Raw genomic sequence first — 25,712 nt, forward strand, 5'->3', positions numbered from 1 at the left:
AAGAAGTATGATAACCAAAAATACCTGGTTAGTTTTGAAAGACATGATGGTATTCAAAGTTTCATCCTCGCCTTTGTCTATCCACTCAATCCTTCCTTGCCTTGAATACACGTGATCCAGGCTTCCGTTCTCCACTTGTAAGCTGGACTCTGAACCGGAAGTAGTTAGATGATGTGTTTAAACCTTCAAATTAACTAATGGATTGTCAAACCTCGCGGTTGAATTGAGTATCCAATGCGGGGCTACAAAGAGCTTTATCTCCGACGAGAAAATCCTCGTCAGATCGCTCAGAATTGCGTCTACCAAGGGCTTACTCTCAAATTTGTATGTCGAAACTCGCTAAGCTGCGGGGCTCGCTAAGAGGCTTTAAAGGGGCCAAGGACGTGAATATCCATCTTTGATGGTGACAGTTATTCGGATTCATAAGCCTAATCGCTAAAATTTATTTCCCTCAGTATTACTAAAGGCTTCTAAGATGGATTTTCACGGGGACAATTTTCCAAAGTCTTTGCGACAAATTCTAGCACACACTCATGTCGAAGAAGCCCTCTTCTTTTCAAATAGTACTCAAGACCTAATTTTATCACATGCTTCTCTCTATTATAGTCCAACACTCTTATCCAATGAATACAGCCATCTCGACGTTTCTTCCTCACCATCAATTATACTCCAAAAACTCACCCTTCAATTCCAACTGCTTCGACCTGAGTCTCCGAATTGTCGTTGTCTGAGTGTCCCGATACGCCTTCAACGTCTGCATCGGAGCTATCATCCTCTTCCACCAGACTTAGTAACTCCTCGCCATGATCAGACGCCTCCGAAACTGTCTGCGAATCTCCTCCCATTCCGTCCAGGTCACTTCTGTTCTCATCCTCAGTTGGCAGGCTGCCATCATCATTCAGAAGGCGCTTGGTGAAGACACCCGAGAACCTGTATTCTTTGACCCAGAAGCCACTGAGAATCATGTAAACACGGAAATTGTTTGCCACCATAGCTCCAACTGGCTGCATGCGGCGAGAGTCATCTTCCCCCGAGGTGGCGCCTCTCACTTTCATCAATGGACGACGAGTGAAGCGGAACGTGTTTCGTCCGTACAGTAACTTTATCCCCAGACGATGCATATCCTTCGATACCAGAAGCATACTGATGTCGAGTCCCTTCTTCCATGTGTGTACGTTCTCCCCGTTGTCACCGTCCAGGTCACTCTCCATCCAAGGATTGGTGATGGGCTGTTTTGCAACGAGAAAATACTCCAGAACTTGGAGTCGAAGCTCCTCGGGTAACCTTAGAAAGACGTGACCTGTAACCTTCTGTCCCACATCAGCCACGGGGGTGCCGGGTAAGGAGGCATGCTTGTCGGAAGACATGACTAGCTTTTGGAAATTCTGTACGTCTGAGGTTTAGCTGGTGGTGGAGAGACTAGATTGCTCTGTAATGCTGATCTTGTGCTATTGTCAGCCTGGCAACTTTGATGGTGAGATGGATTGCAAACTTACATTTACAAAGAGCGTGAAAAAGTCTGCGGGTGATGGCAACGTCTCGATCGTTTCCTAGTTTTGGGTTGGTGTGTCTACCATCACGTCGACACTTCTTGATGATTGTGGCAGAATTGTCTTTGTTGAATTCGTTGTGTGGGGTAAAGTTAGCAGATAAGGGCGGAGAAAGCGGCATGAATGAGACCCAGGAGCTACGTAGCTGTCAGCAAAATCATGGCAAGCTAAAGCCAATGAACTTACATACACAGCGGACTCGTGTATTTTACAAATCCTTGACCTCCATAATAGAGTGCCATGGGCTCATCAAAGTAGGGAGCATAAATTTTCTAATTTGAGATGATGAAACTTCAAGTCTATCTATATGTATCTAGATCAGCCCTTCTAATTATATACCTCTCTTATCATGTGGCTAATGCTGCTGAGTTTCAGGTGGGATCTCTTCCTCTACGTGTCTTGCAAAATCGAGACCAGTGGTGATTGTACTGCTATTCTTTCAAAAAAGACATCTTTCATTGCAACTACTTACTTAATATTAACTTAGTTGAGCCCTCTACATCTGGAAACAAACAGCGTCAGATCTGACCACCAAAACTGTGATGCAAACAAGTATATCGAAAAGAGAGTAGTTGATCGCAGCAATAAAAGGACGTCTTTGTGACGTTTCTCGCAGTAGCCAAATCATACTTTTTTCGTCACCTTGTGAAAACCAATTCGAAGTAGTGACTGTCCTCGCATTTCGCGCTATTCGCGCGTTCTGCGCCATTGCTCTGGCACCCATACTTCTAGCCGAGCAGCATAAAGCCGGCTGCCGGTAGCTTGAATTCCATTACGTTTATTAAGAGTTAGATTTTAGGAGTATCGAATAAGTTGTATTAGCTTCTGCAGTCCAAATGGCACTGAGCCGTCGTGGAGGATTCGAAGACGGGCTCTGAATCATGGGAAGGAAGAGTAGAAATGATGTTTCGCCAGTCGACGTAATTCAGAGCTTCTTTTCAACCTCATTTCGCTAACTCTTGGTACTGCCCATTCCTCTATACCCAATGATTATTAGGGAATCAATGCAGCTCGTTCAATTTCCTGATATATACCCAAAATGGTACAGACAATCGCTTCAAAATACTCGCTCGCTTAGATCAAATCCTCCCCTTTCCCCTACTCAACAAGTGCAACAATCCTTCTTCCTATCCAACTAACTCCCCGCTACCTCGCTCGGCCCATTATCATGTAGCACTCTTTGCTGTACCGGCACCCCCTCATCAGAGTACAGCTCGTGCACTACCGGCCTAGACACATCCTGAGCCGGTAACTCACTATTCCTCTTCTCCGAGCCGATACTCTCCAACTCCCTAACCGGTGTGCCACGATTAACAGCATCGTACCTCCTCTTTCTCCTAAACAGAAACCATCCTATCAATGCCGCTATCGTCACCACGCCAAGACTAACGCCAATCCCAATCCCTGCCTTAGCTCCTGTTGTCAACCCGGATGATCCTGTCGACGTCGCAGATGTAGTTGATGATATGGGCGAGGTGGTGGGTGTAGGAGTAGAAGTTTGTGTAGCTGTGGAGAGATCTCTTGCTTCGAACCAGATGGGAATTCCATCACCGAATACAGTCCAGTAGCTCGTGGCCGAGGCCGTTGCGGCTACATAAAGGGCCGTGTCGACCGTGGTGGGGACGACCCAATCTCCGTTTATGGCCGAGGAGGGATTTTTGTAGAGGATTGTATTTGTTCCGAGGGGGAATTGGGAATCGCATTGATGGTCATAGTTTAGTGCAGTATAGCCACTACATAATTGCTGATCAGCAAATGATAGGAGGAATTGAGGGAAGAGGGAAAGATAAGAGGGAAAAATTGAGACATACGAAGGACAACAAAGTGCTGCTGTTGTCGCAGATCCGATACTGAGGTATGTATCTGACAGACCACCAAAGCTACTCGTTGCCACTGCAGCCGTATACCATCCCGAAGGGCATGATATTACTGGACTGTCTGCTTGACGTCAGCTTCGTCTCCATGTTAATTGATGGACGAACGGACAATAATACAAGTTCCACTGTACAGAGCTGGTGGTAAGCGTGGGCGTGGGAAAACAGGCAGTATCAAAGTATTCATCGCCATTGTGACCGAAATATAAACCCCCAGCTCCATTCACCGATGTGAGAGTGGAGAGACATGATGTCGGAGCCGAGAATTGGGTCGGGATGGGCCCGCGATTGAAGGCTGATATCGACGTCGCGTCCGTAATAATTGAGGGACCTGTCGTCGAGGACATTGTGAAAGAGGACCAATTCGTCTACAAGGATATAAAGATTAAAACATAAAGATAGTTATGCTTCAAGTAGGTTCAAGAAGGAAGGCATCGATCGGGTGTCGACTCTTGCGAAGGATTCAAGGAGCGAGGCTCTGTTTGGGAAAGTCGGGGGGTGGAACAACACATTATTGGCTTAAACTTAGTTGGGCTATGAATAGAAGGGGCTGGGCCAAGCCTTCAAAAGGCTGTGGCGTCCAGTGGTGAGGCTTTACGATGCTGGGTTGCGGCACAGCCTACTCTCTATTCTCGGGCGTTTTTTCCGATGGCGTTCGATCGTAGAAGCCGCGAAGACAATCAGCCTCATAATGAATATAATTATTATTCGAGGAACTTTGGTGTGTGCCATCCTCAACAGCGCCGCTTTCTTGTGCCTTTGCTTGAGATATGCTCAATTATCTGACTTTTCTTCCAGAAGAAAGGCGAGTTCAATTGATTTAAAGCTTCCAGGAGGTCTGTGCATCTGTAGGTGTGTGTACAGGCTCTGCCGCCTGGTGATTGACGTTTCAAGATACTGCTGTTCAACCAGCTCCAAGGCACCAAAACAACACAATATGCAGAGTCTTGAGTGAGGCAGTCATCTGTATATAGACGTTCGAGTTAAGTCGACGTGATTGACCAATCGAATGGTTTCAGCAAGCTGTCCACAAACTGAGCAGTGACAACTGCAACATGCAAGGCAATCATAGTTGAGTCATCCATCCAATGACTGTTTATACCAAAGCACAACAAGCAAGCAAGCCTGGCTTGCATGCATGCACAGAACTGATATTCATGTCACGAGGTCTGGAATTGCAAAGATGTCCACGGTGTGTTAAGTACTAGATGCGACGGCAAACGGTACGATATGTTTCCTGTTCTCCTTCGCCCTCACCATGGAAATCGAGATCATTCGAGGAGCAAGGGCCATGAACGCCAAGTGACTCCATTCGAATGCTGTCCCAATTTGTGCCATTAAGACTGGTGACTTTCGAGTAATATTGGTTTGTGAGCGTCGCGATATCCTGCTTTTGTTTCTCGATCGTTGCCATAGTCATGTTGTTTTGCTCGCTTTGTACAGTACATTCAACTCTTGCGCATATCAGCCTTGCGAAAACTCAATTGCCCAGAAATTATATTCAGCACGATGACTTTCCCAGCGTTGATCTCCCTGCCAGATAATCAATTCGAGCATCGAGCTATCAAGCGAACCCCTTTTCATCTGGCGAGGTCAACCATGTGGGCTATGGGAAATGTGAGAACATTTCTGCATGACAGGCAAGACGTCAATGGATATTGCTTAGTGAACTCATCAAGATTTCGCTATCTAACATTTCAGCGGTATTTCTTCCCAACACGAATACTTCCACCATAAAGTCTAGGGTCGTCGTCGAAAACAAGGTCCAGCTGCTCACAACCGACTTCTCTCACTCTGACTTTCAAAGCCCAAGTCTTCTTCTCATCGACACCAGCACTTGTGCCGTATAAACTATCTGTAGGGGCTGAATTTTTAGCAAGTGCCACGAGCCCGTGTATATCACCCCAAGCAGTGGTCCGTTGATATCTACCCCGCAGTCCCAACATGACGACATAACAAACATGAAGAATGACCATGACTGAGTAGAAAAGCAAGGCCGTTAGTGCAGCTTTGGATGTGCTGCTATTCAGACCGTAACCATAACCATACCTCTCCACATCATAACTAAGGATAAAATCACCAGGCTTATTCAGCTCCGTCGCATATTGGGTGGTAGGTGCACTTGTAAGATCTGTCAGATCGAGGAGTGAGTTATATGTTTGATTTATGTCGAGATATGGCACTGGTGCACAAGAAGAAGTTCGCGAAATAGCATCCGTTATGACGATGCCAAGTAGTGTAGCAATTGTACTTTCGATTGTTTTGTAGTAATCCATTGATGTATCATTGGATATCTGAAACGTGCTGATGTTGGTACCAACGCTGGCGTTGACTAATGGGATGAAGAGTAAGCCGGTCATCGTTGTCGCAGGTATGTATCCGTTGTATTCGTAGTCATTTGCAGTGTCTCCAGTCCAGTTATAGTTCAGAAGCCCAGCCCAGTCAAGTTCCAAGTCAATTGGTCTATTCGAAATGCCGTATTCGTTTATGGTAAATTGTGGACTTGATTCGTTTACGTTCTCGAAGATGGATGGGTCGGTAAGATTGGTCAAAATGCTGCCGAAGTCCTTGGGCTGATAAGTAATCTCATTCGCTGCCCAACGAGCGTCGATTGAACAAGACAGAATATCGGATCCTTGAACTGCATGATCTGTCGAGTTACTACTCAGCACAGGAATAATTGCTAGTGTGAGGAGCGAAGTTGATGAGTTGACTCGAGTGTCCTTGTAGAAGGAAAATCGGGGAGTAATGCTAGGAAGATTGTCCAAAATTTCAGATTGGCCGTCCAACAACCATGGCTCGTCTATGTAGCTTCCCGCATTCCACGCATTGATGCTCGGAAGGAAGGTAATATTGGTTTGCGTGCCATCATACAGATATGATTGACAGGCAACATGTACAAGTGGCTGATATGTATCAATGTCTGATTTGACACGTAGACGTGGTTTCGATACTTCGCCTATTGATCCTACGTTGCTGCGTTGTACGTAATTCCAGAAGGTACCAAGTGAGAGTACCATCCGGTCCGTCAATGAAGTCGTATAGCTGGTCGTGGCTGACAAGTTGTTCATTTGATAAGCGTATGATGCATTCTGTACCGTGCTCGAGACCGATCGATATGCGTTACTGATAACCTCCGAAACAGTAAAGTTGTCGCTCTGTGAGCCCAGAGCATAACCTAGGAACCAGGAAATAATTTCCGGGAAGCCCTGCAGAGGGCATCCGATGATTGGGTCGGTCGGTACTCCTTCGCATAGGGATGCACTCACAAACGCGGGATCAAAGGCCGAGAGAGTGAAGGTCGATGGCCATATATCCGTAGTATTTGCCAAGAAGTAAGTCGTCATGTTTTGCCCGTTGAAAGGATTCCTGTTGTGCCACCAACCAGGAGAAGGTATGACGAGAATAGCGGATGATGGTCCAACAATGACTGAGAGTATGCAAACCACAAGGAGCAGTGTTGCAAAAGATAAGTACTGTGTGCTGAAGAATCCAGTCTGCCAGAATCGCCAATGGCGAAGCATACCAAGTGAGTTGCTATTGTACGGAAAGTCGATCAGACCAAATGGCACACCTTTCGTGCCGACCAGAAGTCTGTGAGCATAGTATAAAACCATTGCAGATAAAGAGGCTTGCATGAAAAGCTCGTGAAGTTTCGCAGCGAATTGTAAACCATGTAGTTCTGAACTTTGGGTGAAGTGGAATCCGTTGTCGGAAACAGGACCTGACTCCTGAACTTCTTGCCAGAAGCGATTCGTGATGTTAAGGTATGTGATGAGAATAATAATGCATATTGCAATACTATGGAAAACAAGCTCGGCGAACGGAGGGCTGCCTGTGAGCGCTGTCTTCGCTTTCTCTCCTGTGTTTGTGCTAAGCGAGCTCGTGATGACTTTTAGCTCTTTGTCACTTCCAAATGAAGGTGTATAGGACCTGAGAGCCTGAGAAATCGTAATCAGGTTGTGTTTCGGCATTGTTAATTTTGAGAGCTCGTGCAATACTCAACAAGAAGGCTCTCGAGGTCTAGCTTTATGATGTAGTCTGTCAGAAAGGTACTTTTAGCCTGTATGTTTCCATAACTTCGCGGCTCATGGATCAATCTGATTGGACTGATCTTCTATTTTCTGCTCGCCAAGAACACAGTGCCGCCCACAACATTTCGGTTGGGTGACATGCATCGGTTCCAGTGATCCCGACAGGGTTCATATGTACGACACAGCCCCCAAAATTGCGAGCGTCAGCGTAGCATCGAGTATTCTGATTAGACCCCGACTTGGCGGCAACAAATTTTGGCCCCCACTTTTCGAGACGATCTGACAAGATGCGGTTCGGTCCGGCCAATGCTTGATAAGAGAAGACATCGACTGCCATATCTGTCTTGCCAAGCCAGCTGCATCAGATAAAGCAGAGGAAACTTTCTGGAGTCAGGCAATTCAGCAAGTTAAAACTGCTTATCTAGCCAAGCAAATGCGGTTGTCGCCTTACCAAACAATATCTAAGTTTAGCTTCTGCCTTGGAAAGACTTTTTCTACATACCATTTCGGTTCATGCACGCTCGCCAATAAATGTTGAGTTCTCCATGTGTGTCGATCTCTGAAGTGGCTTGGAGTCACGGGAAAGGGGGATATCCGGAGACCATTGCATGTGTTACCACACTCACACACCAGTCTTCTGATCGGCGATCAACATGCCTATTCCTTAGTGATATCCTCGCATCGCCGCAATTCCACACATCAACCACAGAATCTTGGGGGCCAGCTAATGTAGCTCGCTACCCTTGAATATGGGGACAGACACGACATACTCTCACGGGCTGAGACCAGTAATTAAAGCCTAACAGATAGTTGTTTTTCGAAAATGGTTCGGAATGAGTAAGCAGATAATTTGTAGACTTGCATTGTTCACACAATTATGAAAAGGTGAGGTGATTTCATCGGATTATATGATGATCTGACCTCTGGATGTCGTCTTCAAGTATTGTGGAGATGGCGATCTCAATCCAGCTATATCCTCCATTCTTCTCCTCAAGACGGACTACAATATTCTTATCGCACTGCGGCTGGCTTGATATTCCGGGTAGCTTATGAGGAAGGTATGGTTCTACCTCATCCCGGGTATTCGTATCTTAATGTTGGGAAAGGAGTCTATCTGACGGTATAGTATCTTGTGCAGACTTCAGTCTCTTGGGGGGAGGTGGAGAAGGAAGTAATAGGTTGCCCTGTATCTTCACATAGTTGTTTTGCAGAAGAGGTCAAGAAATTTCGACTAAGCTCTATGTTCTGTATTGACTGTGCTATCAATATCGCCGTGTTCATCTATACAATTGCCTTTGCCTTTTCCCGCGATGGCAAAGCGGGTCAGATCTTGATATGATGACCACCAAGCATCGAAAACTGGCTCGAGACATTGTTTCCACGACAGAAATGACCCAGCTGGTCGAACAAATGAAGCCACTCTAGGTGGATCCCAAATATCGAGATTCAACGGATTCTCTCTCTTTTGCATTTCGAAAATTCTCTTCACTCGGGCATCAGCTCTCGCAACCGCTCTGTAGACTCTTCTGTACCAGCTCCATACGTAGCTATCAGGCGGTAGTATCCGAGAAGTCAAGTGAGGGCGGTTCTGCTTCCGGAGACCCAGCCGATCAGGATCTGGTGGATAATAAAATTTGAGCAATTTGTGACGAAAGTGTCCCTCAATTGCAGTTTGGAAAGCCATACTGCCAGAGTACGCGGCTACGAATCCTCTAGTGTCTATGTGGAACAGATGACCGTCCCAAGAATGCGCTGACATAATCAAGTTTGGATCATCATTGCCATTTAAAGTTTCCATCTCTTCATTTGTCCATGGACCTCCTCCAAACAGCCAACCCTCCCAGGTGACAGCATGAAGTTTGGCTGTATTGGGGTAGCCTTCACTCTCAATCTCAACCCCAATTAACAATCTCGTGAGACCTGTTAGAATTTTCGAAGGAGAATCACCAATGGATGGAAATGTTGTCCATGGTGGACCACTTCGCCAAGTCGGGAGGTACATCTCGTTGATCGCCAATTTCTTAAGAGACAACAAATCATCCGGATCGGCATGCTCGACGAACTCAGCAAACGCATGTTGATTGGCAAACGGACCGAAATACAATGTATCGATGGAAGGGTTTAGGTATACTCTCATCCTGTCACTATGACAAAAAGTGTAGAACTTGAGAGCTATCATTCTCGATTCTCGACAGACTTGTAAAGTTGGAGGAGGATGACATGTTGATATCCAGCTCGGATCCTCAACATTGTGGGAATGCTGAACTTCGACAATGCGTGGACCAGGAAGCGAAAGTCGCCAAATCATGAACCTTACATCATAATCGAGGTGTAAGAACTTCTCAAAATCACCACGCTGCCGTGTCGTGGAGGGTGACTGGCCCATTGTGAACTTGGGAGGATGGAGACAAGCTGCAGCCTCATGTGACTGTGCGTCTATCATGCAATTATGAGACGAGCAGGGGACGATTCCAAAGGAAGTATATAGTGCACATATGCCGACTGAATATAGGATACACTCTTGTTAGGTTGAGGTGAAGTAGGCGAGAGTGAGAAAGGGAAGAAGCTGACATTGACGTTGAGGCGGAGCTGACATGCTGGTCACGTGAACGCCCGTTTCGAATCGCGTCTCCTTTCTTCAACGCGTCGCCCTCCTTTCTTCTACTACCAGTACACGCCATCGAACACAGCCATGTCAACAACCAACACCAATTGCGTGATATGCGCTGATCCTAAGAGCAAGCGTTGCGCAGGATGTCAGGAAGTGTTCTACTGCTCGAGAGAACATCAAAAACAAGCAAGTCTCACCGCCAATCTCCCAAGACATATCTAACATTGTTGCAGGGCTGGCCGAAACATAAGAGTTTATGCAAAATCTATCAGAGCTCCAATCCTCCTCCCTCGAATACCTATTGCGGTCTCTGCGGTAATACGGACAAGCTTACCACGACCAAATGCTGCGGCAGAACTATTTGCGATGACCAAGATAATTATCAAATGTTCACCTACTCCAACGCCAGCTGCGACCGCAATCACAGCAGATATACTCTCTGCTCATCTCACCACAAGGAGAGACACGGGAATGGAAAGTGGCAAGACTGCGAGCATTGCAGAAAGAATTTTACGGAAGATGAGAGCTACGTCGGGCAAGGAACAAGTTCGTTCAATTTCAAGGACGATGTGTGGGAGAATGCACCAAGCTTCGAACCGGCATCTTGCAAGACTTGCAACAAGAGAATCAAGATGGGCAGTGAGGCTCATTCATACGGACCGAATGGGCTAACATGCGTTTCATGCATAGGCGGTTGGGACGTTATCAATAAGGGCACACGAGGGGAGGATTGAAAAGTACTACTTTCGTACTAGAACAACACCAAATCCAAAAGTTCAGGATCGAGAACGATACTAAATTTGAGGACATACTTGCGTGCCGTTAGAGGCTAGTGTCTGCTCCGTTTTCTTGTCTTTTGGCAGTTTCAGCCGCCATTTGGTACTGAATTCCACAAAAAGCACAATGTTACTTACTCTACCTCAAAATCCCCGTTGTTCATGGAGTCCAATTTAAAGCCCATCTGAAGTGTGCTACTATTTCATCGCTTTGTACCCGATTCTTGGTGTTCAATTCCTTGACCGTTTGTAATTCTGTATAATGTTAAAGTGGGGCAATCAGTTGTGTTTTCACTCCCATGACTCGACCAACTTGACAATGTCTCACAAGAACAATCTTTCAGCTTCTCTCAAGCGGAGTATACTCTCTCAAATTTCATTGTTATAAGGTTTTAGTATATATGTATATGTGTGTTGTACCTTACTGTTTTTTCGTTCTTTTCCACCAAGACAAAGCCAAGCGCTAGTGGTTCGGAGTTTGAGAATGTACCCACCGGTCATATCAAATAGCTTGGGCTTTATCGAATGTGACTTCTCTCTTCACCTGATCATCCTCACGAAAAGATAAGATCTTGTTTGTGACCTAGGCAGTCTTCCAAGGCTCAATCTCGTACTACAAGTCAATCAGTGGTATGGTTTCGAGATAGACTTCAATGCTAGAACGGGGCTTTGTGGGGAAGTGTGTCCATCGACTTAGATTTCTCTCTTGTAATATGTACTACTGGATATGAACTTTCAATCTATTTAGGTTTAATTAACAAACTGGATCGCTCAAAATGCTGTAATCCAAAAGAGAGTCTGGTCTAACTTCGCTTGGGTGATTCCTTTGTTTGGGCTACCCCGAAAGGAGCGTATCGCTCCTTGCCTTTCATTAAAGCTGTATGGCACTGTTGGATTTGTTTTGCTTCAATCTCGCGTCATGTTTGGCAAACTTTTTCTTGTAGTTAGAAGCGGTTCAGAAGACTTCCTACAAGGTAAAACTTAGGTCTGAAATTAGTTACGATGTTCTTATCTTTGGTGCAGGCTAAAAGTTCGACCTGGATGGCGATAGAGATCTCAGAACGTAAATGCTACCTTTCAAGTCCATGAAATGTTAATTGACATCGCATTGTTAGTGAACCTATATCTTGATGTCTACTTATGCATCAAATGGAGAAACACTCACCTGCTGAATGAGTGTCTCATATGATGAGATATAATTGAGGAAGCTGGAGCTTCATGTTCTGTGCAAGCACAGTGTCTGCGAGACTTTTGATGGTTCTGGGATAAATACTGCTTCCTCTTTGTATACGATGCTGAATGGTACACTTGCAAGGTCCTGCTTTTTATCTTTTTTATGTTTCTTGTTTGTTTTTCGTGGGTTTGAACTCCTCTCTAGACCATTCACTTCTCCACACAGATTATTGATATATCAAAAGAGGTATAGAAGCACTACACACTCTTCAGAGTTATCAAGATTTGATTGTGGGGGATAGAAAGACGAAGTCGGCCTTGACAGAAACCGACCTGCAGCTTCGACAACCACTGAAGATGAGCGAATTTCGCAGGGAAAGAAATTGCCCCTTTCTGGATGGAGTTCTAAGAATTTAAAAATGCACAATGTTTACATTAGGGAGCAAAAGACAAGTAGGAATATATGGGAAAATACGGATAATAATGAGAAGAGGACACCCAAGGGTCTGGATGGCTACCGCTTTTTTGAATGTAGTATCATCTGCCGAACCTTTGGATAGAGATTAAAGGCGAAGAGACTTTTCAACATCACTTTTCTTTCCATACAATGGAATGCAGAGTTGAAGAGGGATGGAGGGATGGAGGGATGGAGTATTGAATGATTATATAATCTACACTAAGGCGCATTAGGATATCAACTACTCCAGTTGGAGTTTCATTTCAAAGATCTTCGTCACGCAAGGTCAGCAAGATGATATCGCGATATACAACCTCTGCATCTCATGTTCTTCGAGAAGAAGTTATCAAAATCTACCGGCCCGGCCGGTAGTTGATGATGGATCCCATGTCCTCGGACGCGTGCAGATCCCCTCTCCACTATGCCGAGGTACAGCATTCTCGAAATGGAAATCTTGCAACAGACTTCAAACATCTTTACCAAATCGCCAATACATATCAGGATTCTGACTTTGAGGAATTGATTCTTGGATAAGATGTCAATTCCCACAGCAACCCTCAAAGATACTCCCTCCTCGAGTGGCGCCACATATCCTCCATTCGGATGCCAAACACCATATGCTGAACCGCTCTGGTACTCCAGAAACGTATCTCCACACTACACCGAGTCTCATCGAAAGCTTCGAGCAGCAGTCAGAAGCTATGTCGATGAAGAGATTCTTCCCTATGCATTTGAATGGGAGTCTGCTGGGAAAGTACCAGACAAGGCACGTGACTTGAATCTCTTGGAACATAATCATGTACTGACCAGTATTGCAAGGCTTTCAGACGTCACGTCGAATTGGGATATATTGGGCTAGTCACTGGACTGTCCAATATCCGTCTTCCAGGGGACATACCACTGGAGGAGTGGGACTCGTGGCACAGTCTTATTGCCAACGATGAATTGTCTCGCGTTGTGCGTCTGTGGGAATAGATTTCAAAGACATCTTGTTGACTTGCATAGGGCTATACTGGAGTGTTGTGGGGTCTCGGTGGTGGAAATGGGATTGGTGTTCCTCCCATTGTGAATTTTGGAACTCCAGCTCAGAAAGCCAAGTTTCTCCCTGGTGTTGCCGACGGAAGTATACGATTTTGTCTCGGAATCACAGAGCCTGATGGTATGGACCAATATGTTCGATATTTGACCTTGCGCTGACAGGTCCCAGCTGGATCAGATGTCGCCAATATCAAAACCACTGCCGTTCGGCAAGGAGACCATTATGTTGTGAACGGTTCGAAGAAATGGATCACCAATGCCATCTGGGCAGATTATGTGACTGCTGCCGTCCGGACTGGAGGTGCGGGGGCGTCTGGAATTTCTTTGCTGATCATTCCCTTGAAAGTCGAAGGCGTTACCACACGACAGATGCATAATTCTGGTGTTGGAGCATCCGGGAGTACGTTCATTACCTTCGATGATGTGCTTGTCCCAGTCGAGAACCTCATACACAAGGAAAATCGCGGGTTCGAAGTTATCATGTCTAACTTCAACGCTGAACGAAAATCAATTGCCACACAGTGTATTCGACTCAGCAGGGTGTGCGTCGAGGATGCTTGGAAACATGCGTGTACGAGGGAAACGTTCGGTATGAAGTTGATTGAGAACGCAATCATTAGAACGAAATTTGTGAAGATGGGGAGAATGATCGAGCCAGCACAAGCTTTCCTCGAGCAATTGACGTGGCTAATCGAATTCAGTCGGAAGAATGGAACCAAAGACTCATCTGCTGTCAGAATTGGCGGTATGACTGCGATGCTGAAAGTTGTCAGTACGAGGTGTCTGGAGAAGTGTGTGAGAAAAGCCCAGCAAGTTATGGGCGGACTTGGCTATGCAAGAGGAGGTAAAGGGGGAAGGTAAGCTGCCAATCACCGACCAAAGGATATCCGCTCAAAAATCCTAGGATTGAAGCTATTTCAAGAGATGTTAGGGTGATGGCCGTTGGTTAGTTTGTCCCTTCTTCCTCCTGTTTGTTATGCCATCAAGCCAAAGTACTCACAGTCAACAGGTGGTGGTAGCGAGGAAATCATGAGCGAATTGGCTATCCGAGAGGAAGGCAAAGACCTTCGGAAATATGCAAGCGCAAAGGCCAGTCTGTGAAGCCATCATGCTACTTTCAATCAACATCCATTTGCAATCTAAGAAACCAATCTGCTACATCACAATGGCACCCCCTTCGGATGTAGATAAGCTGCACGAATAACACCTTCTACTTCAGTCTTCACCTGTTTTCCGATCAGAGTTTTCTTCTCATCCTAGCAGTTGCACTTCAGATGTAACAGCCCCTTGAACTCTTTATATCATCCCGGCATTGCAATCCTTCGATTTCAATAAAGACCATTTCCAGCGTCGGCAACTGCAGCCCGAAAGGCTGGTCACCCCGCGTATTGGATCATTGGTTACATGGAATCCTTGCTGCACTTTCGTTCAGTTGGCTTTGGTCAAGCAGTACAACCTTGTTGCCTCGCAACGTTATGTGTGGCAAGTTAAGGGGCAGAGATGATGGGAGACCTCCCATTTTTCCACGTTATTGATCCTCGCAAGATGCAGGTACAGCGCCGAATCGGGACCCCCTCTCGTTCTCACTCACGCCACAACACAGCATTTCAAACATTCCAAGCGACCTTGGACGAACCCGACGCTGGAAGACTTTGCAGGATGCATCTTGAATGCGTAGCCCTCGTGGAAGTCGTGGGGGCACATCCTGTCCCGTAAAGTTTCTACGGCTGACGGGCACTGAGCTACCGCGAGACATGTCCAAAGTTAAAGTTCTCTTCTACCAATCGACAGCCCAGCTCGCCGAGCAACGACTCACCTCCAAGTTCGATTGCGTTGGATCGAAGTTTCTATGCATTCGAATGATAGTTTTTGCGCCTACCGACGACCACAACCCGAGGGAGTCGCATACGACCAATTAACTTACTCATTTGCCAAGGCGGGAAAATGCAGGTTTGACCTTCTACGCCGATTCATATTCTCGAATCATCTAGTCTTGATCTGGTAGTGCTAGCTGCCTGGGACCAATACTAGGAAGTCCGGCCGGATACCCGCAAAAGGAATTTGCTACGAAGGCCACAAAACCCCAGGATTTGGACCGCCCTTGCCGGGCATTCCCCAGCTCAGCCGTGGACCCTGAATCTTACTATTCTGTGAGGTAGATATTACCACAAGTGGATAGGCAAGCGCACAGATACAAGTCGGGTTGTGCCGAAACAATGGGACGATTCAGAGTTCGACCCACATTCGTAATGAAGATTTAACCTCTTGTTACTGAAGAAGTCACTCTTCCTTGCTTCTCCAGTACCTAACTTCAAACCTCGAATGATTTGAACAATGCTGCAGGAATACGCAGTCTATTCCCAGCAAAAGGCTTTTCTGGGAAGGATGTTCTGATATCGGCTCATGGGCCGAAACTTTACAATACGAATTGGATGCGGGCACGCTACGATTACGAGCAGCCAACCGGGCGATTGAGACATAATATCGGATCCTATGAACATCCGCTTTGACCATCCAATCGCTGGACATACTAGGGTAAGCATAATCACCCAAGATCTTGGTATTCCCAGATCAGCCAAACAAAAGACAGAAGCGATTAGGGCACAGAATTCGTACTACACTGGGTGAAACTCATGAGCCGACCTCTTCGCGTGGTCGCCCTGCTCAGAATTTTCGCTTTTGATATGGCGTCAGCTGTCAACAACAACTTGCGTGCATTGAAAAAGAAAATTTGATAACAAATCTGGGCTTCCCCGCATACCTTCTCCCCAGAACCGTAATTGTGAGACGTGTCGTGCAACGAAGAGTCCCACATCACGAACACCTAAAGTCTGAAGCGAGGGGAAGATGGCTGGGGTATCCAAAGTCTCTTACTCTCACACGAGCTGAGCTGAGCTGCGATGACTGAACAGAGATTTTCTCGCGCGGACGGCAGCGGAAGGAAGTGGCGTTCGGGGCTCGCGGGATTCCCTAGGTCTCTGTTCCGAGTCTGCAGAGTTCTACAAGAGGACTCCTGGCCGCAGCCACCAGCAGCCACCAGTTGGACAACAGTGGTTGGATTTTAAATAGCGTTCAGGAATTCACCCAGGGATCCGTACGCTAATCGATCTTCAGGCGGGTCAAAATATCTGCGGGGCTTGTGGGACAACTTGGGGTATTTTCAGTGCCTCAGAGTGGTCTGTGAAGGATGAAATAGCGTAGCGGAACGATATCCGGCGGAGCGCACCCGAGTGCCCCTAGTTAGACGCTTTGCTTCGCTTAATCCAACCCCTTAAAAGTATTGGGTACTTTCCACCGGCCTGTAACCACACCAGATCCAGCCTATCTTGCGCAGGAGCAAGACTTGGCCAAGGTACTACTTTGGTACGGATCTGAACCCTAATTCAGGTTAACATGTCGTCCCACCAAACACTGGGCGCTGTGCGCCACAGCGGGCGAATGGCCAAACACGCTCCCACGATACCTACCCAACGTCATGCAGGTGTCAGGATTGGCAGGCTGTAATGATCGAAGCACGTCTATCACATTATTACGGTAGTTTGTTAGATGAAGGTTTACCAACGACTTTTGAGGCGTAAATTGCCCTGTAGAATGCAGCTTGGATCCTTACCCGTAGACAGAGTCTCACGTTGCCATTGTGCTAACCTCCTGTATGGGATATAGATGGAAGCCTCGTCGCAAGTAACCGGTTGGGAATCAAGGTCCTCTGTGATCTGAATTATCTTTCTTTCAACGTCAGGTCACTCTTTTTCCACTTCACCACCATGGCGTCAACAGCGAGTGCAGGACCGGTTGACAGAAGTCGGCAGTCGGCTATGATAGCTGTCTCTGTGATTTTCACTTTCTTTGGATGTATGTCAAGGTACCTTCTTCTTGGAGAAATGCAAATCTGACACTTACAGTGGCTGCTTTGATCCTCAGATTAATCGGTCGATTCGTTATAACTCGAAGACTCGGCCCAGATGACTGGTTCATGGTAGCTGGAATGGTGAGCATTGAAGAGAGTTTACTTCTGACGAATAGCTTATATCTTCAGATCTTCACTCTTGGCTACCTCATTGAGATTCTTTATGGTTTGAAGTGGAACATTGGACTTCATGGGTCAGAGGACAGCTTGAATGATGCCGTCCATCTCTTACAAGTAAGAACGAGCTCAAGCAAGACGTAATGATTTCTGACATCTTCTAGATTGTTTACTCCATCCAGCTTACTTACAACACTGTCATCTATCTTGTTAAAACTTCCATCGTAGTCTTTTACCTGCGACTTGGTATGAAGAGCGAATCCATTACGTCAATTGGAGTGCTAATTTGTTTTCCATCAGCAACCGTAGATAGCAGCCTCCGCAAATCATCTTTAGCAGTTGCCGCTTTTCTCACCCTCTTTTATATTAGCAGCCAAACCACTACTACTTTACAATGTCTGCCCGTACAGAGCAACTGGGACTTAGTTGGCAAGTACACCAAGAAATGCATTAACACAGAAGTATACTTTTATGGTAACTTGGCTCTAGATGAATCTCAAGAAATCTCTTGACTGACAATACTTAGTACTTGCGGTACTCAACATCATTGTAGATATTGTTATTCTAGCACTTCCCATCAACACTCTCAAAGACATGAAAAGAGGGACAAGAGACAAGGTTGTCTTGTTCATACTTTTCGGCGTCGGAGGCTTCTCAAGTATCTCGAGGTTTGTGGCTGATGCAGCGTCGATAGCCAATGGTGAGCTAATATTTTGCACAGTATTATTCGATTGTACACAATCAAAGTCTTCACAGATAGCAAGGATCCGTTCTGGGATGGAGTTCCTATCAACATTTGGTCGATGATTGAGATCAATGTGGCAGTGATCTGCGCTTCTGTTCCTGGTAAGAGAGATCGCCGGATAAGATCGAGATGCAAGTAAGCATGCTGATCACAACGCAATAGCCATGAAACCCCTCTTCACAAAGTCGATTCGCGATCGGGCCGTCACCCAAAGAACACAGCGAAGCTACAATCACCAAATGATGCCTTTGAGCGGCGAGGAGAGAAGCGGCAGCGCTCTGCGCTCCGGCAGATTCAGGGACAGAAAGGAGCCTACATATTCTGCACATGCAACAGGTGGCACTATGGGAGGCAGCGAGGAACACATTGTTGGAAAACTTGGTGGCATTGAGTACGAAAGGGAATTCACGGTTGAAGAGTCATACATCGGTTCGTCGAAGGTTTTGCCGCAAGCCAAATTGTCTTCGTCGGAAAAGAGCATGCGATCATAAAGTACCAACAGATCAAAGTGTAAATGAGAGTGACAGTGTTGGACCAGAGCAACATCTGTTCATGTATATAATTGAACCTGAATGTATTATTGGATTGTTTGTATACTATAACTATCAAATGAATGCCAAGTGCTTTGGCAAATAGGATACAATCTTGGGTGAAAACAAGAACCGCTGCAAAGGATTCCAGGAACGGATACACAATCGATCCGATTCTCAACCCCAAATCCCAATACCATGGACACCCTTTCCAGGCTAAAGCGCAAAATAAGACCACCAATGCGCTTCCAGCGGTTAAATCACAGAGTGCCAACATGAGACGGCAAGGAAGCATCTCTGGAGATTAACGGTAACTTCCCCGGTCAAAATCCTTTTAAACTTCCAGAACCCTTCCAGAACTCGTGGCGTGAGGTCCCTTTCCCAGAATTCCTGAAAGGTAAACAACTCCGAGACCATGAAGCAGCCACCAAGAAGCTAGTGTCCAAAGCCCCCATGCTGCACCCTTGACGTGTCAACGAAACTCAAAATTCGATCCCGTCTCCTCCCCGTCCCGTACGTCCACACCACACACAAAACAGAACTGCCGACTCTTCGCACCTCAGCCAATAAAGTTCGCTACCCTGCAGCGAGAGCCAAGTGGAATCATTTGACTTTGGCATCATTTGGGATTGGGGTGTACTGTATATGCCCTGCCAGCGCTCGCTAATGTACAGCTGCATATTGCCAATGAATACCCTGGCAGCAGGTTACATGCGGGACGTGCGGCCATGCATGGTAATTGCTGACGGATGGAGGGCTGGCATGCGAACATTTGAATATATAGTTCATGGGGAGCATGTTTGTCTTGCTTTTCTGGAGTGTCTCTTTATGCTTTTACTGTGCCTTTGGCCTGCTGCTGCTTCGTTCCTTCCCTTGTATTGTTGAGTACGTAAGCTTTGAGGTTGTAGTGCTTGTATATTTACTGGCTTTTTGGGCGGTGAGCTGTATTCCGACTTTTTGGACGAAACAAACGGTCGTTGCAGAGATGGAGAAAGATGGAGAGCAGAAGTCGGTGGAGAATCAGGAGATTCAGACTTTGGAGAAAGGTATCGATGTTACGGATACCGAACATGCTCCCGATTCGGAGCATAGAGTTGGACATCAAGCCGATGATAACATTCATGTTTCAATCAGCTGGAGGACTTGGCTCGTGGTCTTTATATCATGTTTCGCGTAAGTGTTTCATTTCAAATTCCGAAAGAGTTCCTGGGCTAATATTCGAAAGCGTAATGGCTCAAGTCTTCGTCGTCGTCGGAGCCAGCAATGTCATTGCTTTCATCGTCCGTGATTTAGGTCAACCAGCTCTCGTGGGATGGATTATCCAAGTAAATCTCATATTCAAGCTGTGAAGATCTTCTAACATTTGTGAAGGGTCCTTTACTTGTCCAAGCTACTCTGTCGCCCATTATTGGTCGCATTTCTGATACCGTTGATCGCAAATATCTTGCTTCGATCCCTCCGATCATTGCCTTCGTTGGAGCTGTCGTATCAGCAAAGGCGAACACTATGCCGACTTTGATCGGTGGTGGTATCCTCATTGGCTTTACTCTGGCAACCATTTCCATTGTCCAGGCAATTCCATCTGAAGTTCTTCCCATGAAGTACAGACCCTTGGCCAACGGTTTTGCTTTCGTGGCCGGTTCTCTTGGTGGACTGTAAGTTCTGTATCCTCAATTTTACGAGATTATACTGATCGAGTCAAAGTATCGGAGTCCTCGGAGGTGGTGGTCTTACCAACGCGAGCCTCAACGGATGGAGAGGAATCTACTGGGTGCAAGCCGCATTCCATCTCGCCACTTCCATCGGTCTCTTAGCATTCTACTGGCCAAAGAGACCAGAAGGGCGCGAGAAACTGCCTCTTGGGGCCATGCTCTGGTCTTTCGATCCCATTGGTTCTTTCCTGTTCATTTCTAGCGCGACTTTCCTGTTGCTTGGTCTCGACTGGGCTGGAGGAACCTACAAATGGCACGATGCTCATGTTGCGGCTACTTTGGGAGTCGGTGGAGGTCTTCTTTTGATGTTCGCTTTGTATGAGTGGAAGGGACGAAATGATGGTTTGGTGCCACACGTTTATTTCAAAGGTAGCCCGAATTTTGCTCTATCTGTTTTTGCTTTCGCCGTTGAGGGGTAAGTCTTATCACATCTTAGTAAAGATCTTTTACTAATAATAAAACAGATGGATCTTCTTCAGCGCGGTCAACAGCGTCACAACTCAGATTGTGTTGAACCTTGGCTTCGAAAGCTCTGCATGGAGAATCTCTGTTCGACAGCTGAGTTTCAACCTGGTGAACATCTTCGCTTCCATTCCTATTGTGTAAGTTGTCTCTTCTCAAACTGATCATGACAAGACATATCCTAACTCACGAAAGCTGGTACTCGACCAAGTTCAAAGACATGAAGGTCCCACTTCTCATCACCTTCCTATGCTTCCTCGTCGTCTCCATCTGCTACGCCACAATCACACCTTCAATGAACCACGCTCAGATCGGCTACAACGTTATCTCTGGTTTCGGTCAAGCAGGCCCACTGACCCTCCTCGTCGCACTCGTCCAATTCACAGCTCCCCACGCCTACCTCGCCAACGCGACAGGTCTCGCCTTCTCAGCTCGCGCTATCGGTGGTGCGTTCGGATCCGCAGTTGTCAACGTAATCATCAACAACAAACTGGCCTCCACCTACGCTACCAAAGTCTCAGGAGCCGCTCTCGCAGCCGGTCTCCCAACCACTTCTGTGGGCCCTCTTCTCATTGGTTTCAGCTCCGGTAATTTCACCGCGATCCCAGGACTCACTCCTGCTGTTCTAGGCGCTGCGGTGGATGCCAGCCATAATGCGTATGCGGCTGCGTATAGACTTGCGTGGGCGTCTATTATTCCTTTTGTGGTACTGGCTATGGTTGCTGTGGCGTGTTTGAAGGGAGTCAAGGATCTGATGACTGAGCATGTTGATGCTACTGTTGAGCATGTTCATGTAGTTGAGAGCAAGGCTTGAAAAGCTTATTATTGGGAAATTGTGAGTAGAAAGGAGATGGAGATGTGATTGTTCGCAAAGTGGTGTTTTATAGCATAGAAAATTGTAGTTCTGAACAGGTATGCTGGTTGTACGACTGTCACTTTGCGTGCTCCTGTTTGTGTCTCAATTCGTTTATGAAAGTGATGCACCACCGTACAATGTGGTGCATAGAATATGAGCATGGTTCAACATGGTGCATCGTAAAGGTTGCACGCACTCGGTCTCGTATTCGTTCTTGACTTTTCGGCTCGGACGCATGACCGCGATCTCGGGAAGGACAATGATACGGCATGCAATGCACGACGACTCGCTCCTCTCTGAATGGACAGGACTTGGAGATGCTGCAGTAGCACTACACACTGCATATTCCATTCCCGCTTCCGTTCTTCATGTACGATATCGGCACGGAAACAAATGACTGAAACTTATACCTTGTCGTACTCCCACACCAGATCGTTGGACATGTGGATCTAAGCTTTGTAAGCACCATTGAGATCTAAGCGTTGAATGGAAACGGAACTGAATCGGTATTTCTGGCTTTCAAAGATGACAAACACCTCCCAAGCAAAACTTAAGACATAAAACTGAATTACTATTAATCTAATCAGAAGAAGTCAAATAAACAACAACAGCACAAAGCCCTCTACTTCTTAACATCAAAACGATCCAAATCCATGACCTTAGCCCAAGCAGCCACAAAATCAGACACCACCTGGTCCTTCCCGCCAGCCTGCGCATAAACCTCAACAATAGCCCTCAACTCAGCATGGGACCCAAACACAAGATCCGCGCGCGTAGCCGTCCACTTCGTCTTCCCCGTCGTGCGATCCTTGCCCGTGAACAGCTCTCCAGTAGAGTCCGCAGTCCACACGGTCCTCATATCCACTAAGTTGACGAAGAAATCGTTGGTAAGAGTGCCTGGTTCAGCGGTCAGGATGCCGGTGGCCGAGTTATCGAAGTTGGCGTTCAGGGCGCGCATTCCGCCGACGAGGACGGTCATCTCGGGGGCCGTGAGGGTCAGTTGTTGGGCTTTGTCGACTAGGAGTTCTTCGGTGCGGGCGAGGGACCAGCCGGTGTAGTTGCGGTAGTTGCGGAAGCCGTCGCCTTGGGGGTTCAGGTATTCGAAGGTTGTGATGTCTGTGTCGGCCTGTGTGGCGTCGACTCGGCCGGCTGTGAAGGGGACGGTGACGTTGGTGTAGCCGGCCGCAGCAGCACCTTTTTCGATGGCGGCATTTCCACCGAGGACGATGAGGTCGGCGAGGGAGACTTGCTTGCCTCCATGGTTGGCGCTGTTGAATGCGGTTTGGATCGTGGTCAACTGAAATTGGTGGTTAGTCTCTCAAGCAAGGCAAAACACAATTTCAAGGCGAAGAGCTGGAACATACTTTAGATAGCACTTTCTGCAATTGCTTGGGGTTGTTCACTGCCCATGATGCTTGAGGCTGTAAAGCAATGCGAGCACCGTTAGCACCTCCTCGCTTGTCGCCACCACGGAAGGTTGAAGCAGAGCCCCATGCTACCGAGACCAAGTTCTCAACAGTCAGGCCGGGAGTGGAAATGATTTGTTGCTTCAGAGTAGCTTCGTCGCTAGGCGTGATACAAGGGTAGTTCACTTTAGGGAGGGGATCTTGCCAGATGAATTGTTGTTGAGGAATCTCGGGGCCAAGGTAGCGAGAAATGGGACCCATATCACGATGGAGGAGCTTGACTGTTGTTTCCTCTAGTGAGCTAAAATGTATAGTCACTAGAGAAAAGGTATTGACTTACACCATGCGTTTGCAAAGGCATCAGTGAGAAGGGTGAAGTTGCTTGCCCATGCTCCGGCAATAGCACCGTAGATAGGATCTTCACGGAGTGCAAGATCGCTGACTAGCATAGTGGCATGGCGGGCGGCTCCATTGAAAGGATCTGGGTAATCAACGGTACTGTTGAGTGCCTCGAATTGAAGAGCGCCGGCTGGGCTTTTGACTAATGTCCATGTGTTGTGGAAAAGACTTTTCAGATAATCTGGGAGTCAAGTCAGCACTTGGTGTGGGGCAGATGATGGAAAGAGATAGCTACCATTGCTCCACTTAGTGGGAGTCTTGGACCAGATCACTTCCAGTCCGCTGGTTATGGCATCATCTGCATTGCCAGTACCAAAGCTGTTGGCCCAACCGAAATCCTGCTGTTCAAGAGAGCCGCCTTCAGGAGGGGGACCCAAAGCTAGAGCATATGTTAGCATGGGCAAAGGTGTGGGAGCGCAAGAGAATTACATACCGGTGCTAGAAGCGCCGTGAGCTTTGCCAAAAGCATGCCCTCCAGCAATCAAGGCAACCGTCTCGGAATCGTTCATGCCCATGCGGCCGAAAGCCTCTCGAATGTCAAGTGCGGACATCATAGGGTCACCGTTGCCATTAGGTCCTTGGGGGTTGACATAGATGAGACCCATATGAGTAGCGGCAAGTGGTTCTTCAAGGTGAGTAGCACGGCCAACGAAATCAGTGCTCCCATTATATCGGATATCATTTCCTTGAGGAACAAAGGTTGTCTCAGCTCCCCAGAAAACACTCTCATCCGACTGCCACGTATCGGGACGTCCAAAGCCGAATCCGAGGACGGGAAATCCCATCTCCTCTAGGGCAGTGTTACCAGCTAAAAGGAGCAAATCAGCCCATGAGATGGCTTTGCCATACTTTTGTTTGATGGGCCACAGCAGGCGTCGTGCCTTGTCGAGATTTGCATTGTCGGGCCAACTGTTCAGTGGAGCGAAACGTTGTTGACCCTATCGGGAAGGAATTGCAATTAGCTTTGAATTAAAGCAAGAGATGCAAGAGCCATACCATACCACCACCACCTCGTCCATCTACCGCGCGGTAGGTACCTGCGCTATGCCAAGCCAAACGAATGAACAGACCACCATAGGTACTACATGTAGGTTAGCATAGGTAATTCAGACTCATCAAATGGAACGAGCTCTTTGGAAGACCCGAGTACATTTGCATTTTAACCAAGGTATTAGGGGTTGTGTGAAGAGGAAGAGAGCTCCTCTCAGAGTTGATGTATTAGGAAATTGGTAAATATTCTACGTACCCAAAGTCTGCTGGCCACCAAGACTGCGAATTGCTCAAAAGATCCTTGATGTCTTCCTTGAGCCTTTTGTCTACATGGCATCAGCTCAATTCCGCGTTCATTTGAACCAAACTGGCGTGCAAGACTCACAATCCAGAGTAGCGAACGCGGCAGCATAATCGAAGTTTCCACCAAGAGGGTTCTGCTCAGGTGAAAATTGACGGAGCACATCCAGCCTGAGTTGACACGGCCACCAGTCGTGACTCCGAGTGCCACCACCAGCTGCATCGCTGATCTTTGGGCATTTGCCGAAAGAGGTTTGGAGAGTGGTTAGAGAGGGTTCGTCACCGCCCTGTCGGACGAAGAGATCTGAGGTCGAGCCTCTTTTGGAAAAGGGACAACCTTGAGCCGAGACGAGGGGCAGAAGCCCGAGCAGGACAGACCAGACGGGAGCCATGTTAATAAGACCCAGTAGTCGGTAAAGGAGATGAGAGAAATCGAGAAGTAAGGGTAAAGACAGGAGTGATGGTAAAGACTGAAGTGCCGTGTCGGAAGAGGAGTGAGAACTGGGGAACGGGAACCTTTATATCGTAACTTCTGCACAGTCTTTCTGTAGAGATATTTTTCAACAACTTCCACCTTATGGCACTTGCCATTTTGTTGTGGAAGCTGAATTTGAGCGCTCTGATGCAAAAGAAAGAACATGCATTTTGGCGCACACTAACGATTATCTGAAGCCACGATAATCGCGATTTTGGCAAGGAAAATGGTATATATGCAGTGTTGTTTCAGCCACCAGGGGACAGAGACTTTCTGTGGAGATGGAGCTGCAGCTCGTGG

General features: G+C 47.0%; 9 protein-coding genes across 9 annotated transcripts; 4 read left to right on the forward strand and 5 right to left on the reverse strand.

The window, feature by feature from the left end:
- Positions 1-462: 462 nt before the first annotated feature.
- LY89DRAFT_784411 (uncharacterized protein) lies at positions 463-1,792 on the reverse strand (the record flags this gene model as incomplete). Its single annotated transcript, XM_018222782.1, has 3 exons — positions 463-1,393; positions 1,497-1,687; positions 1,737-1,792. 3 exons carry the CDS (start codon positions 1,790-1,792, stop codon positions 678-680), a joined length of 963 nt encoding a protein of 320 aa, XP_018068827.1. The 3' UTR covers positions 463-677.
- Positions 1,793-2,685: 893 nt separating this feature from the next.
- On the reverse strand, positions 2,686-3,771 carry LY89DRAFT_736507 (uncharacterized protein; the record flags this gene model as incomplete). The annotated part of the gene is made up of 3 exons (XM_018220128.1): positions 2,686-3,283; positions 3,362-3,488; positions 3,537-3,771. The coding sequence occupies 3 exons, from the start codon at positions 3,769-3,771 to the stop codon at positions 2,686-2,688; spliced, it is 960 nt and encodes a 319-aa protein (XP_018068828.1).
- Positions 3,772-4,750: 979 nt separating this feature from the next.
- LY89DRAFT_140576 (uncharacterized protein) lies at positions 4,751-7,440 on the reverse strand. Its single transcript, XM_018205316.1, has one exon. It carries the CDS (start codon positions 7,396-7,398, stop codon positions 5,122-5,124), a length of 2,277 nt encoding a protein of 758 aa, XP_018068829.1. The 5' UTR covers positions 7,399-7,440; the 3' UTR covers positions 4,751-5,121.
- Positions 7,441-8,326: 886 nt separating this feature from the next.
- LY89DRAFT_140532 (uncharacterized protein) lies at positions 8,327-10,056 on the reverse strand. Its single transcript, XM_018205315.1, has one exon. The coding sequence runs from the start codon at positions 9,899-9,901 to the stop codon at positions 8,690-8,692; it is 1,212 nt and encodes a 403-aa protein (XP_018068830.1). The 5' UTR covers positions 9,902-10,056; the 3' UTR covers positions 8,327-8,689.
- LY89DRAFT_140531 (uncharacterized protein) lies at positions 10,057-11,083 on the forward strand. Its single transcript, XM_018205314.1, has one exon. It carries the CDS (start codon positions 10,213-10,215, stop codon positions 10,801-10,803), a length of 591 nt encoding a protein of 196 aa, XP_018068831.1. The 5' UTR covers positions 10,057-10,212; the 3' UTR covers positions 10,804-11,083.
- A 1,669-nt stretch (positions 11,084-12,752) lies between these two features.
- Positions 12,753-14,722, forward strand: LY89DRAFT_784415 (acyl-CoA dehydrogenase NM domain-like protein). The gene is made up of 6 exons (XM_018222783.1): positions 12,753-13,241; positions 13,295-13,432; positions 13,481-13,634; positions 13,683-14,370; positions 14,418-14,458; positions 14,523-14,722. Exons 1-6 carry the CDS (start codon positions 13,011-13,013, stop codon positions 14,612-14,614), a joined length of 1,344 nt encoding a protein of 447 aa, XP_018068832.1. The 5' UTR covers positions 12,753-13,010; the 3' UTR covers positions 14,615-14,722.
- Positions 14,723-17,277: 2,555 nt separating this feature from the next.
- On the forward strand, positions 17,278-18,773 carry LY89DRAFT_736511 (uncharacterized protein; the record flags this gene model as incomplete). Its single annotated transcript, XM_018220129.1, has 8 exons — positions 17,278-17,365; positions 17,416-17,501; positions 17,550-17,654; positions 17,702-17,783; positions 17,838-18,011; positions 18,064-18,205; positions 18,259-18,383; positions 18,445-18,773. The coding sequence occupies 8 exons, from the start codon at positions 17,278-17,280 to the stop codon at positions 18,771-18,773; spliced, it is 1,131 nt and encodes a 376-aa protein (XP_018068833.1).
- A 773-nt stretch (positions 18,774-19,546) lies between these two features.
- LY89DRAFT_686944 (MFS general substrate transporter) lies at positions 19,547-21,903 on the forward strand. Its single transcript, XM_018215397.1, has 6 exons — positions 19,547-19,985; positions 20,038-20,137; positions 20,184-20,467; positions 20,517-20,939; positions 20,989-21,126; positions 21,182-21,903. The coding sequence occupies exons 1-6, from the start codon at positions 19,609-19,611 to the stop codon at positions 21,798-21,800; spliced, it is 1,941 nt and encodes a 646-aa protein (XP_018068834.1). The 5' UTR covers positions 19,547-19,608; the 3' UTR covers positions 21,801-21,903.
- Positions 21,904-22,316: 413 nt separating this feature from the next.
- LY89DRAFT_620980 (catalase/peroxidase HPI) lies at positions 22,317-25,554 on the reverse strand. The gene is made up of 8 exons (XM_018210931.1): positions 25,023-25,554; positions 24,894-24,963; positions 24,644-24,728; positions 24,081-24,585; positions 23,883-24,026; positions 23,589-23,828; positions 23,207-23,529; positions 22,317-23,139 (listed from the first exon to the last, which is right to left on the reverse strand). Exons 1-8 carry the CDS (start codon positions 25,327-25,329, stop codon positions 22,465-22,467), a joined length of 2,349 nt encoding a protein of 782 aa, XP_018068835.1. The 5' UTR covers positions 25,330-25,554; the 3' UTR covers positions 22,317-22,464.
- Positions 25,555-25,712: the final 158 nt, after the last annotated feature.

Source organism: Mollisia scopiformis (genome assembly GCF_001500285.1).
Source record: "Mollisia scopiformis unplaced genomic scaffold LY89scaffold_17, whole genome shotgun sequence".
In the NCBI taxonomy this organism is placed as follows: Eukaryota; Fungi; Ascomycota; class Leotiomycetes; order Helotiales; family Mollisiaceae; genus Mollisia; species Mollisia scopiformis.